Source organism: Cnephaeus nilssonii (assembly GCF_951640355.1).
Source record: "Cnephaeus nilssonii genome assembly, chromosome: 3".
In the NCBI taxonomy this organism is placed as follows: domain Eukaryota; kingdom Metazoa; phylum Chordata; class Mammalia; order Chiroptera; family Vespertilionidae; genus Cnephaeus; species Cnephaeus nilssonii.
In genome coordinates this window covers 67,137,851-67,153,060 of record NC_137074.1, presented here as the reverse complement: position 1 = coordinate 67,153,060, position 15,210 = coordinate 67,137,851, and the positions used below count along the sequence as shown (strand labels likewise).

The following is a 15,210-nucleotide window of genomic DNA, read 5'->3' as shown; positions in this document are numbered from 1 at the left end:
CAAGGACATATAAGGATAGAGGCTTCTATCCTACTCCAACCTCGCTTTATTTTATTCTGTATTCTTTACTACTTATGGATTCAATGGCCTTGGGTAGAATATTTAACTTTGGAACTGCAGTGTCTGCATTTATAAAATGTTAAATATCATATTAGTTAGATAAAACAAAATATGCATATTGAAGGTACTTTGTAACAAAATTTAGTTGTTGAATTTAATGTGCCTAAAATTGTCAATGATACACATTAAGGATTGGTGATGTCACCTTCATAATACTTATATTTGAAAATATATAGTTATAGTAATTTTAGTAATTTTTCTTATTTGGGAGTTAATAAAATAGGGTGACTTGATTTTTAAGAATTATGTGAAATTCTAACTGCTAAATACTATGTTTTAAAAGTCGTAAGTTTGTGGTGAAGGCTGGGAAAGAAAAATTGGTATTCAGAAATGTTACAGTGTTACTATCTGTAGTCAGGAGATAGGGATGAATTTTCATTTAATTTTGTAATAGAGATACTATCTTAAGTTTACTTTTTATTAATGTGCATGAATCAAGGGAAATTGTAACTACTATTTTAATAATACTTCTATTTTAAAACGTTTTAAGTTTTACAATATGACTTTTTGCCTATTTTAAATAAGTGGGATTTTTTGTTGTTGATGTTTTGCCCCTTCTTGAAGGTTTTTGGTTCTTTTAATAGGATATCTTTATATTTATATAGAATAAAGATGGTGCCCGGCCAGCGTGGCTCGGTGGATAGAGTGTTCGACCTATGGACTGAAGGGTCCCAGGTTCGATTCCAGTCAAGGGCACATGCCTGGGTTATGGACTCGATCCCCAGGAGGGGCATGTGCAGGAGGCAGCTGATCAATGATTCTCACTCATCATTGATGTTTCTATCTCTCTTCCTCTCCCTCTCTGAAATCAATAAACATATTTAAAAAAAATAAAGATGGTAAATGTCTATATTGTTGGTTAACAATACTGAATTTTTTTTTTTTAGCACCTTTCAAAGTCAGAGCTTACAAATTTTCATCCTTTTCTCCTCCAGATATTTTTTCCCCATAGAGAATAGATGCCCTTGTTGAGATCTGACTGAGTTGAGTTCTTTTCATAACTCATGCAAAGCAAAGCTGGAGTGCTAAGGTGATATCTTGAGAGCAAGAAGGGTGTTAGTATAATGCTACAAAAGCAGTGAATCAAGTTTGGGATCCTCTGAGCTTGCTGTTGAATGACATACTTCAATCACATAGTCCTTGCACATTGTAGAAATTAGGATATGCAAATTTAAGAACTCTAAAATTGTTTGAAAAGCCGAATTTTTATTACTTTGCAGATGTTCCGTTTAAGCCCACCTCTTCCATAGCCATAGCTGGAGCTGTCATTGGAGCTGTCCTTGCCCTTCTCATCATTGCTGTCTTTGTGACTGTGCTGCTGACTCCTCGAAAAAAGAGACCATCCTATCTTGACAAAGTGTAGGTAACTTTTTTGCCTGTGTTCAACTGTGAATATTCAGTATGTGTCAGTATTTACCTTTATAGCTACTCATATGGAAAGTGACAGGGATGAAAGTACATAAAGGTATTGTTAGATCTTTGTGTGAGGACCAGGGTTTCATCAGAACGTCTCAAATTACATCTCAGTAAATAAACTGTCAAGGGGCTGCTGGAGACAAGTATATTAGACATCTTTTTCATCTACACTACATTAGACACCTTTCCACGTAGTAACATAATAGCTCTCTATGTTGTCCTGCCTTCTGAATAAAAATGTAGCTCTTAATGAAGTAGTTGAAAGACAGATAATAAAAAAAACCTTAGAAGTTTAATTGCTTCTTTAGATTATATATGCCTGTCTTATGTATAAATATGATTTAACTTTCAACTGACAGTACTTATTAAACACATCAAATTTTAAAACTTTTATCCTTAAAGAATTTTGCTTTTGGTGAATTATAAAATGGGCATTTTTTATTTAAAGGGAAAGCAGTGGTTTTGGCCTAATCATTGAGATAGTATTATAAAGCAGAAGTTGCACTTTGCTGTAGAATCAAAAGACTATGTCAGTGTGGCACAGTGGTTGGGCATCAACCCATGAACCAAGAGGTCACAAGTTTGCTCACCTGGTCAGGTCACATGCCTGGGTTGTGGGCTTGATCCCAGTAGGGGGCGTGCAGGAGGCAGCAAACTGATGTTTCTCTCTCGTTGATGTTTCTAACTCTGTCCCTATCCCTTCTTCCCTCTAAAATCAATGAAAACATTTATTTAAAATTAAAATACTAATGTTCCAATTTATGTAATTCCATCAACAGCTTTGTTGCTTCATTTGTGAAATGAGAATTACTTGTCCTACTTACCTCACGTGGTTATGATGAGAGAATAAGATAATTTTTATAGACTCTGAAGTTCTATACAGATGGCATTATTTCTTGTGTGTTATTACAGTTTTTGTATTAGGACATAGGCTAGCTCTCAAAGAATGGATTTCTTTTGTTTTTATAAATGTTTTGCATATGTCTTTAATCTGGCACAGTTATAGCACTGATCTTTTTGCTTTGAAGACACCTGAGAGTTAGTCTCCGCTTTATCATGATCAGATTAGTGGTATGAACATGAACAACTCACATGACCTCCATGAGCCTCAGTTTTCTCACCTAAATGACCTATGACATCTTGGAGCTATAAAGTTGCTAATATTTTTATTAGATGAAAGGAAGTAATAATTTAGATAAAAGGACTGTAAAATACTCTTTCAGTGCAATACCTGTAAGATGAGTTTTATAATATTTCAAGTGACTAGGATATGGTTAACTTCATCTTAGTTCCCAAATTATCTCAGGATTTTCTATAATTTGAAAAACAAAATTTACTAATAGACTAGTAAATCCATGTAACCATTGTATTTATTATTTGAATTCTGTTCATTTAAAATATGATTTCATGCCCTCATTGAGAAGTTTATTAGCCTGCAATTTGTAATTACTTTGGCCTCTATAGTTTTCATACTCTTTATTTTTTAATATAGATGACATTCTTGTTTGATTTACTAATTATGAGTACTTAAAATTATTTACTTGTGATCTTTAAGAGTATGAGAATATATAAAAATGGTCTTCAAAAATGCAGAAAGCTACAAGATACATTTAATTTTATTGTAATTTAACAGTGTTTAAAATACATGATAATATTGTGGTTGTTTTTTTTTTGTTTGTTTGTTTTTTAAATAGATTAGGTCATTTTGGCCAAAAATAAAAATAAAAAAAATGACCTAAGGTCCCTTTGTTTATTTCAGGTTGCAAGATTTATAATGGTCTGTAGATTGAAAATATTAATTTGCATTATGAATATTCTAAGAGTGGCCATGCTTTTAAAAATTAGTTTTGGAAGTATTTCCAAATACAATCTAAACTTTTTTTCATTATCATTGTAAACTATAACTAAAATCTTTTAAATCACTTTTATGACATGTTAGGGGCAAGTACCTTCCATTACATACATGTTTTACAATCTTTAAAATGTTGGTAGGCATGTAGATGTAAAAATATACAATACATAAATAAATTGGCCATGGGCTATATTGCTTGCTTAGTAATAATTTGAAGAATTGTTTCTATTTGAGTTTCTTTTTTAAATATACAACTATTAGATTTGTCTTAAACATTGAAACCTTTAAAACTAGTTTATTTTCCATCTATGATAGGTTAGTGGAAATATAAGAGCAAATTAAATATATAATATACAGTGATATATAAATGTTAGTATGAAGAAAATATCCTCAAAACTTAAGAGAACCTTGATTGTTTTTTCCCTTCGCTTTTTTATTTTTGCTAAATGTGTCAGTCACAATTTTTAACCTTTTTAATGCAGGATTGACCTACCACCCACACATAAACCACCGCCTGTGTATGAAAAACGATCCCCCCCTTTGCCTCAAAAAGACCTTCTATATCAGGTAAGTGTTCATGAGTGCACTTAAAATAAAATGAAATAAAATAAAAAATACTAATCAGTATATATCATTTGTTTCAAAATATTATCTAGTCATGGTATATTAAACATTGCATTAATAATCCTATCTAATAAAAGAGTAATATGCAGCCGGAACCGGTTTGGCTCAGTGGATAGAGCGTCGGCCTGCGGACTCGAGGGTCCCAGGTTCGATTCTGGTCAAGGGCATGTGCCTTGGTTGCGGGCACATCCCCAGTGGGGGATGTGCAGGAGGCGGCTGATCGATGTTTCTCTCTCATTGATGTTTCTGGCTGTCTATCCCTCTCTCTTCCTCTCTGTAAAAAAAATCAATAAAATATTTTTTTTAAAAAAAGAGTAATATGCAAATTGACCATCACTCCAACACACAAGATGGCTGCCCCCATGTGGTCAAAGATGGCTCTCCCCATGTGGACACAAGATGGCCGCCACAAGATGGCCAGCAGGGGAGGGCAGTGGTAAGGACCAGGCCTGCAAGGGAGGGCAGTTGGGGGTGATCAAGCCTGCAGGGGAGGGCAGTTAGGGGTGACTAGGCCAGCAGAGGAGGGAAGTTGGGGGTGACTGGGCCTGCAGGGAAGGGCAGTTGGGGGGGACCCAGGCCTGCAGGGGAGAGCAGTTGGGGGGACCAGGCCTGCAGGGGAGGGCAGTTAGGGGCAAACAGGCCTGCAGGGGAGGGCAGTTAGGGGCAAACAGGCTGGCAGGGGAGCAGTTAGGCAGCAATCAGGCTGTCAGGGGAGTGGTTAGGGGGTGATCAGGCTGGCAGGCAGAAGTGGTTAGGGGCAATCAGGAAGGCAGGCAGGCAAGCACTTGGGAGCCAACAGTCCTGGATTGTGAGAGGAATGTCCGGCTGCCCATTTAGGCCTGATCCTACCAGGCAGTCAGACATTCCTTGAGGTGTCCCAGATTGGAGAGGGTGCAGGCTGGGCTGAGGGACACACCCCCCTGTGCAGGAATTTCGTGCACCGGGCCTCTAGTCTATACATATAAAGAGCCAGGGTCCGTAACGTCCAAAATGACTGAAGGGATGACCAAACATCAGGCTGCGCACAGCAGGCCTGGGTGGGCAAGCACTGGTGAGTGGGCTGAACTGCTGACCTCTCAGAGAGAGAGAGAGGCGGGGCTGATAAGCAGCCATCCCAGGCTGCTGGCGAGGCCCGGAGAGAGAGAGAGGTGCAAGAGCTGATCAGCCCTTACCTCTCTCTCTCCGGGCCTCACCAGCAGCCGAGCCTCTCTCTCTCTGAGAGGTCAGCAGTTCAGCCCACTCACCAGCAGCCTGGGCAGCTGCTGATCAGCCCTTCCACTCCGATCAGGCCTGAAGATAGGCCCGGAGACGCTGACTGGCATAGAACCCGACTAATCAGAACCTAATCTGGGTGAACTGCGAAGGCAGAACCTAAGGTGGGGGCTGAGGAGGGGTTTTAAGGGCAACAGCTGTTTGGTGTAAGGTGTAAGAAAGTGGTTCAATTTTTTAATGACAGGTTTGGCAGTATAGTACATATGGCTGGCTATCAGTCCAGATATAGGGATTATGTATTTTTGTCTGCCAAAAGCATCTCCTCCTGCTGAAAAAGGCTTTCTCCCCCCCCCACCCCGCCACCATTTAAACAATCCTATTCTATATAATCTACCTATAATAATAAAAGGGTAATAAGCTAATTAGACCGGGTCGACCAGCCATCTTCTGGATGTTCGACTTCCTTCTGAAGAAAGCCATGGTGGTAGGGGCTGAGGCAGAGGCAGTTAGGGGCAATCAGGCTGGCAGGGGAGAGCAGTTGGGGGCAACCAGGCCAGCAGGGGAGGGCAGTTGGGGCGATATCAGGCCTGCAGGGGAGGGCCGTTGGGGGTGAGATCAGGCCAGCAGGGGAGAGCAGTTGGTGGTGATATCAGGGATGCAGGGGAGGGCAGTTGGGGGTAAGATCAGGCCAGCAGGGGAGGGTAATTAGGGGCGATCAGGCAGGCAGGCAGTGAGGTTAGGCGCGATCAGGCAGGCAGGCAGTTGAGGGGTTAGGAGCCAGTAGTTCAAGATTGCGAGAGGGATGTCCGACTGCCGGTTTAGGCCCGATCCCTGTGGGATTGGAGGGATCGAGCCAAAACCAGCAGTCGGACATCCCCCAAGGGGTCCCCGATTGGAGAAGGTGCAGGCTGGGCTGAGGGAACCTCCTCCCCCCTGTTCATGAATTTCATGCACTGGGCCACTAGTATATAATAATTTCTCTGAAACACTTAGGTGATCAAATTTTGTTTACAAATTGGTAAGAAAAAAATGGCCACCGTAGCTAAGACAAATCAAAACTATATTAGAAGTACAATTTTTTACTAAAAGTATAGCTGAAGACATTGTTAATACAGTTTTATTGATATAGAGATTCATGATAAAATATGCATTTTATATAAAAATGTAAAAATTTTGAATATCTTTGGTAGGGTATGATAAAGAGTTTTTTCTCCATACGGTATGAATATTGCTTCTTTTTCAGTATATTCAAGGTCTAAATTTTAGCTTTCTTTATTTAGCAACAATGGGTTTATATTCCAATTTAATAGCCTGGGTATGAATATTGAGCTCCCTATTACATTTATGATAATTTAAAAAATTTCTTTTAGATTTAGTTTACAGTAATTCATGTGAAAGTGTTGATTCAGTGCTTCTATTTTATTCTATCCCTAGATTAATATGCTCTACTTGGAAAAGTTTAAATCATCAGAATATTTGATTATTTTTATTCTTACCTTTAGTTTTTTTGTTAATGTTTGTTTGTTTTCCTCTATCAACCATGCATCCTGTTGGTGCCCTAACTCTAAATTGGGGCTTTATTATCTGTGGGAATATTCTATAATACTTATTCCTAAAATATGCCCTGTATCTTCAACTTGAATAAGACAAATAACTTGCCCATCAATTACTAGTAATTTATTTAACATGGTAGAAAAACTTCAAGGGAATATATCTGTTAAGATATTTTTGGTTTCTGTTTCTTTGTTGACCATGTAGTCAGTGTACTGCCCCAGTATGGGGCAGGGAGTAGAATTCCCTGGCAGTTGCACCCATGGACAATGGGCACCAGCTTTGTTATCTTACACATGTTGGGTATCCTAGGGGTGAATACATGCCATCTTTTCTGATCTTGTTTCCACATAAAGAATGTAGCCTCACATTTCTTTTGGCAAATAATCGAACTTAACAACTAGTGTGAAAGTGAACAAAATTTTTAGCTAGAGCTATTAACATCTACAAGAAGATAGCTGTCGTCCTCTCTCCACAAATCTAGCAAATGACCAAAGGATTTCTAGGTTCAATTTTGGGGATGTTGTTAATAAATTTTAGGACAATTTTAATTGCATATATTTTTATTCTTGTCTATAAAATCAATTGATTTTATAACTTGTTATTAAATAATTTCAAATTAAATATTTATAAAAGCTTATGAATTGGAAAAAATCATTTGGCTCAGATCAAGTATCCTGGGTTTTAGTAAAGAAAATATGATTGCTATATATATAGACACTGCTAAATAAAGACAAAAGGAAGACTTTTTTTTTGAAAAATTTGAGTTGGCTAAGGTACAAACTGCAGGTTTTAGTATCCTTGAAGTCAGAGAAGGCTTCCTGGATGGATCGATTTTAGACCTAGGAGTTTTTGAAGCATGTGATAAAATTGTTGATTAGAGTAATTTCACGTGTACTAAATTGGATAATCAAAAGCATAAACCGGGGTGGAAATGAAGAGTTCTCTGTTAAAGTAATGGACATTTTAGAAAGAAAATTGATTGGAGAGCACCTGCAATGGATAACAACATTGGGCTTTGGGAATCAGAGACCATTTAGGAATATTGTGACTTTGTCCTCATCTATAAAATTAAGAAGATGAAAAACATAACTGTTTATTTTCCTCTTCTAGCTGTAAAACATTCTATAAAATATTACTAATGCTAGACTAGTTCCTATCATTCCGCCTAGGAGAGTCAGAACTTGTGTTGGAGATGAAATAACTTAATACTATAAGCTTTTAAGAAAAATTTAGACTAAACTCATTATCAGCAGGATAATTTATGACTCATGCATTATGTCATATATTTACTGTATATCTGTGATTTAATTAACGTTGTGATATCAAAATATAAATTACATAGAACTGTTTTCTGGTTACTAAGAAATCAATATGTAAGTGTGTAATTACTATCTAATTAGTTTCATGCCAGGATAGCATGTTGTAATAATAAATGTCTCCTAATGTTCCACTTCACTAGACAATGTGTCAACTTCAAACTAATTCCTACTTGAAGCCATTAGCCCTCAGCCTCAGAACTAGGCCTAGTGACCTAATAAGCCAGGCCATGCTGCCAAATGTTCTACCCATCGGTGCTTTTCTATCACTGAGAAACCACAGCAGGAAGCAGTTTCTCACTACCCACATTTGTCTGCCCTGCTTAACCATTGCTTTTGTGGTAATAGTACCAAATTCATCCCTGATGATTTTTGTTCTAAATATGTTAGTCAGGAGAAGGAGGCCTGATATTGTGAATAGTTCCTTGAGTGGGAATATTTCTGTATTGCTGAGATAATGCATGAAGGCACGCGTAAGTATCCTATATAATAAAGAGGTAATATGCAAAATGACCATCACTCCAACACACAAGATGGCTGCCCCCATGTGGACACAAGATGGCCGCCACAAGATGGCCAGCAGGGGAGGGCAGTTGTGGGCGATCAGGCCAGCAGGGGAGGGCAGTTGGGTGGAACCAGGCTTGCAAGGGATGGCAGTTGGAGGCAATCAGGCCTGCAGCGGAGGGCAGTTAGGGGTGACTGGGCCAGCAGAGGAGAGAAGTTGGGGGGGACCAGGCCTAAAGGGGAGGGCAGTTGGGAGGGACCAGGCCTGCAGGGGAAGACAGTTGGGGTGGGGGGAGCCAGGCCTGCAGTGGAAGGCAGTTTGGGGTACCAGGCCTGCAGGGAAGGGCAGTTAGGAGTGACCAGGCTGGCAGGGGAGCAGTTAGGCGTCAGGCTGGCAGGGGAGTGGTTAGGGGGTGATCAGGCTGGCAGGCAGAAGTGGTTAGATGCAATAAGGCAGGCATGCAGGCAAGCAGTTGGGAGCCAGCAGTCCTAGATTGTGAGAGGGATGTCCCAAATTGGAGAGGGTGCAAGCTGGCCTGAGGGACACACACACCCCGCCTCCCCCATGCATTAATTTTGTGCACCGGGCCTCTAGTGAGGGAAATAAAAAGAAATGTCTTGCATGTAGTCAAAAAGTAATTAAAAAGTACCACCGGATCGTCAGGATTTTTTATGATAATTCTATAAAGGTGAAACTTCATTTAGGAAACAGATACTAACTCATGACATTAAAATGTACTTTACCTTTTTATTATGTTGTATTTTCTTAACATTATTTATTTAATAATTAAGTATATTCTTGGTACCAAAAAGATCAAATACTACAGAAATTTATAAACTGTGAAAGCCCTCCTTTATTTATCCATCCCCTAATAGATTATTTTCTTCCTCAGAGATTACCAGTGTGATCTCATACTTTTTCCACAAATTTACTTTCATGCATATATCATTTATATTTGAATCTACAAATATTTTTTTAAAAATCATAAATGTAGTCATAGAATACATACATAGAATACATACATATCTAGAAATTGTTTTTCCCACTCTGTTACAGACCATTGTTTTTCAGAGTGGCCAATATTACCACCTTTATTAGAATCCTTTGGGTTATTGAAAATGAAGATTTTTAAAGACAATTTCAGGCTTACTAAATCAGAATCTCTGGGCTGGAGGCAGTGCACATTTTGCCTAGCACATCAGATGAATTTTAATGCACAGTCAAGCTTGAGATATATTGCTGCCTCTGTATCCATTTTAATGGCTGAAGTAGTATTCCATCATGTTGACATACCACAAATTACCTACCTATTTTCCTAGGTCGTTTCCAATATTTTTTTATAACTATAATTGTTGCAGTAAGGATGCTTCTATATACTTTATAGTACACATGTGTTCATAAAATATATGCAAAGAGTTGGTGTGATTTTTTAACATGTAAATAGGTGCCATAGTGCTGGCCAAACTAGCTATATCAATTTATATTCCCACTAGAGGCCTGGTGCACAAATTCGTGCACGGGTGGGGTGCCTAGGCCTGGTCGGTTATCAGGACCAATAGGGGCCAGGCCAATCGGGGCTGGGCTGATCAGGGCCTGCCGGCTTAGGGGAGGGATGGGAGGAGGGACCACAGGAGGTTGGCGGGCGGCGGGGAGGGACCGTGGAAGTTTGGCCGGCCACAGGAGGTTGGCTGTGGGAGTGCACTGACCACCAGGGGGCAGCTCCTGTGTTGAGCGCCTGCCCCCCTGGTGGTCAGTGTGTGTCATAGCGACGGTTCGACCAATTGTTCCAGTCATTAGGTCATAACTGTCGCTTAGGCTTTTATATATAGAGATAAATAGTGCAGTAGTCCCCCTTATCCATGGTTTCTGTTACCCAGGGTAAGCACATTCCAAAAATATTTAATGGAAAATTCCAGAAATAAACAATTCATAAGTTTTAAATAGTGTGTCTTTCAGAGTATGGTGATGAAACCTCAGCCTCCCCACCCCCCTTCACCTGGGACATGAATTATTTCTTTGTCCAATGTATCAACTCTGTATAAACTACTCACTCATTAGTCACTTAGTAGCCATCTCAGTTATCAGATCAACTGTTGTCTTATCACAGTGCTTATGTTCAGCTAGCTCTTATTGTACTTAATAATTACAATATATTGTTATAATTATTTTATTATTAGTTATTGTTAATATCTTACTGTGCCTAATTTATAAAGTAAACTTTATCATAGATATGCATGTATAGGAAAAATATATAGTATGTATAGGTTGTGGTACTATCCGTGGTTTCAGGCATCCACTGGATATGGGGGTCTTTGAACATATGCCCCATGGAAAAGGGGGAATTATGTATCTTAAAACCCGTTTCCCTCTCTAATAATATCCCCCATGATAAGGGGGAAAATGGGTTTTATGTATACTAAAATCCATTTCCCTCTCTAATATTGTTTAGTAGAAATTTTTTATTTTGCCTGTTTGATAAAACTGAAAAAAATAGCTTATTTAAAAGCTGTGTAGATTACTTGATGAAGTTTTATAATTGATTGCCTATTTGTTGTCCTGTAACCTACCTATTTGCTTAATTTTTTAAAATTTCAGTGACTTTTTGAACTTCATTTGTTAATTTTTTTAGCAACTGTTTGATATGGACAATAATCTTTTGGTCTCATATTCATTTCTTACTTTTCAATGTTATAGCATCTTATACTAGTATAAAAGGTTTAGGTTTTTATGTAGTCAGATTTTTGTGTTTTTTCCTTACAGTTTCTAGAAGTTTCATAAAGACTTTTCTTTTTATGTTTTTCACATTTTTATTATCTATACTAATAAAGAGCTAATATGCTAATGGTCGCTACGCTGTAACGGGTAATGACCAGGTCATTTATTAGCTGTGGCATTGCTCCGGAGGCAGGCGGAAGTGGGGAGGCGCCCAGAGGAGGTGGGACCATCCCGTGCCAGAGAGGGCAGGGGTGAGAGCCCATAGCGCTCCCCTCACCAGTCCTTCCCCACCCACTGCTCAAACTCTGAGTGCCCCGTGGCCCACTTGCCAGGGGAAGGAGCACAGCGCAGCAGGCGGGAGGCTTCCATGCTCTCCTCCGGCACCAGGACGGGTCGGAGCCGCCACGTTGCTCTGGAGACGGGGCGGAAGTGGAGAGGCGCCCAGAGAAGGTGGGACCAGCCCTAGACGACTTGAGGGGCTGAGGGTGGGGCTTGAAGTGGCTAGAGAAGGCCAGAGGGTTTCGGGGCTGGGCCAGGCGCACTGGAGCTCTGTATGGACAGGTTCGAGTGTCAAGGCTGGGTGGCGAGTGGGTGGGCAGTGCCATGCAATTTCGCGCACTGGGCTCCTAGTGTTTATTATAGGCATTTAAAGTATTTTAATTTTCAGTGCGGTTCTTTCCACCCTATCCCCATGGCTTTTTCTAATTGGTTATTATTAGCATATAGAAATGTTTTGGCTTTTTAATATAAATACTGGAGGCCCAATGCATGAATATTCATTCAAGAGTAGGCCTTCCTTCCCCCAGCTGCCGGCACTGGCTTCCCTCTGGCACCCAGGACCCGGGCTTCCCTCCTCCAGCACCCGGGACCCCAGATGTCTTCCCCCAGGCTGCCCGCAGGCACCCAGGACCTGGCTGGCTTCCCTCTGGCCCTGGCTTCATCAGGAAGGATGTCCGGTCCAATTAGCATATTACTCTTATATTATTATAGATTATATCTAGCTGCTTCTGAAATTTTTTATTTAATAATGTTTTAGTTTGTTTTCTTGAATTTTCTAGATATATAATGTACTTGCTACAAATAATAAGTTGTCTTTTATATTCCCTTTTTATTGTGCCTTCTTTCTTTTTTTTTTCTTTTTTGCAAGTATTAGGGTAGCTAGCAGATTAAGGGGGTTTTATCTTACTGAGCTTCAAATCCAGCATGAAATACTGAACACCAATATAAATTTCTTTGTATTAAAATTTGGACAACACTATGAATAATGCTATTTTTTAGCCTTGTATTTAAAGAGGTTTGTACTCAGATGTGAAAATAAATATTTCCCAAATCAACTAAAACAATCCAAGGAACATTTTCAGGAAAAAATATCTAATGAAGACAGTTTGGTGTCTTATATGGAAAAATCTGGATGTAAATGTAAACCTTTCATTTTTTATTTTTTATTATTTTTTTAATCCTCACCTGAGGATATTTTTCCATTGATTTTTAGGGAGAGCGGAAGAGAGAGGAAAAGACAGAGAGAAACATTGATGTGAGAGAAACACATCAATTGGTTGCCTCCTGCACAAGCCCCAACCAGGGCCCGGGCCGGGAAGGAGCCTGCAACCAAGGTACATACCCTTGACCAGAATCGAACCCAGGACCCTTTGGTCTGCAGGCCAACGCTCTATCCACTGAGCCAAACTGGCTAGGGCTAAATGTAAACCTTTTAGAATACTCTGTGTTTTAGCCTAAAATAGCACTTATTCTTGCAAGTTTATTTAGGGCTAGTAGATTTCTTGAAATAGATACTGTTAGGACTGATTTCAATGAAGCCAGCAATATTATAGGGATGTGGCTTTTGGAATTATTTTTAAAATGCTAACCTATCACATTATTAAAAGCTTTGTAATCTCTTGAACTACTATAAGATTTTACCCCCCCTTAATATCCATATTTGAAGAATAAATTATCTGTCACATGAATTTTGGTAAATTTTTTATTTTTAACAACTTTAAAAAATGTTTTATAGACAGTATTTCAGGTGTTGAAATACACAGATCAATTTTCATGGTTTAAAACATTTGTTATAATATATGTAAATATGTGTGTTTACATTCTGTGTAATGAAATGGGATATATGTGTGAAGTTCTTGAAAGACTGAATTCAATGAACATGCTGCCTATTTTTGTGAAACACCAGTTTTACTTAAAAGAATGACTAAAAATCTATGGTCATCCACACTTGAGTATTTTGCAATAATTTTCTCAAGATCAGTGAAGTCAGCCTGTCTCTCAAGGCAAACAACTAACAGTATTTGCTGCCAGTGAAAAAATATGGATTCAAGTAAAAATTATAATTTTTGTAAAACTTGTTTCTGTCAGTATGAGATTTGATATTGGTGGAGAAATTAATGAGTATTTTCTTATATGCTAAGTGTCCAGTCGACCAGTCGGCCGTTCAACCAATCAAAGTGTCATATGCTAATGATATGCTAAGGCCGCTCAACCGCTCACTATGATGTCCACTGACCACCAGGGGGCAGACACTCCAATCTGTAGGTTAGCTTGCTCCTGGGGTCCGGTCAATCAGGACTGAGTGAGAAGGGCCGGACATGCCCTGGAGCAGTCCCTTGGTCCCTCCCCAGCTGGCCAACCTCCCACGTCTCTCCCCAGCCCCTATCGTGCACCAGTGGGGTCCCTCGGCCTGGCCTACACCCTCTCACAATCTGGGACCCTTGGGGGATGCCGGAGAGTCGGTTTCCGCCAAATCCCGCAGGCCAAGCTGAGGGACCCCACTGGTGCACAAATTCGTGCACCAGGCATCTAGTTTTTTTTTAATATTGAATAATGAAAAGTACCAATGTTTTAATGATGTGCATAACTTAGTAAACCAATATTTTTTAAATGATCAAAGCATGCTGTTATAAAATCATGCACTGGTAAAATACCCATTCAAAGTACAATATAGATGTAAGGATTTTCATGTAAAAATGTATGAAAAGTTTATTGCTATGTTTTTAGACAGCAATTAATCTTAAGAAACTACCTCTTGTTGAGTTTTGGTATAGTATTAAGGAGAATTTTCCCAAGTGTCTGAAAATACTGTTGAAATATTCTTTCATTTTCCAGCTATGTATCTGTGTGAGGCCATTGTTTCTTCATAGATTTCAACCAAACCACATTTGCAAGAGATTTAATGCTGTAGCAGATATGAAAATCAAGCTTTCTTCTTCTGACTCAGATATTAAAAAGACTTGGAAATGTTTAAAAAAAAGTAAGGCCATTAATAAAAGGCCATTCTTTTCACTAACCTTTGTGTTGGAAAACATTTTTTTTCATTGCAAAGATGCTATTTATATTAACTTATTATGAGTCTATTACTCATTACATATATTCACTACTTTAAATACTTCTTAATTTTAATAATTAATGAAAAGTATAGATAGCTATTGCCCATAAGAACAAAAGTGCTTTGGGTCCTCAAAATTTAAAAGTATAAAGTGGTCCTAAGGCCCAAAATTTGAGAACTGCTGCTATAGACCGTAAGCAATGCTTGACACAGTGTAGGTATCTAATAAAAATTTTTGAATGACTCAGTGGAAGAAAGAATCAATCCCCTATTTATATTCTCATTAGTCTATGACCTGTGAAAATTTCTACAGTGCTTATTCTAGAATATTCTTATCCCAGAGACTACGTTTCAGTATATTTAAGCTCAGTACCTCTAATATTATGTATCAAATATGAATATATCTTGTATGAAAAATGGAACAAGAGACTCTATACAAATATTCCAAAGTGATGGCAATGACTATCTTTGTATTAGATTTTTAAGTGAATATCATGTTTTATGTTATATTTTTCTGTAGTTTTTGAGTTTTGTACAGTGCTTTTTCTCCCCTCTTGTCAGT

The 15,210-nt window shown here is 38.8% G+C and overlaps 1 protein-coding gene across 1 annotated transcript in view; it reads left to right on the top strand.

The window, feature by feature from the left end:
* NECTIN3 (nectin cell adhesion molecule 3) overlaps positions 1 to 15,210 on the top strand; it is a gene marked incomplete at its 5' end in the record, with an annotated part of 146,362 nt that overhangs the window by 90,028 nt on the left and 41,124 nt on the right. The window contains 2 exons of the mRNA XM_079766311.1: positions 1,341 to 1,479; positions 3,871 to 3,955. Of these exons, the coding sequence (XP_079622437.1) occupies positions 1,341 to 1,479; positions 3,871 to 3,955 (224 nt within the window). The remainder of the gene's footprint in view (positions 1 to 1,340; positions 1,480 to 3,870; positions 3,956 to 15,210) is intronic.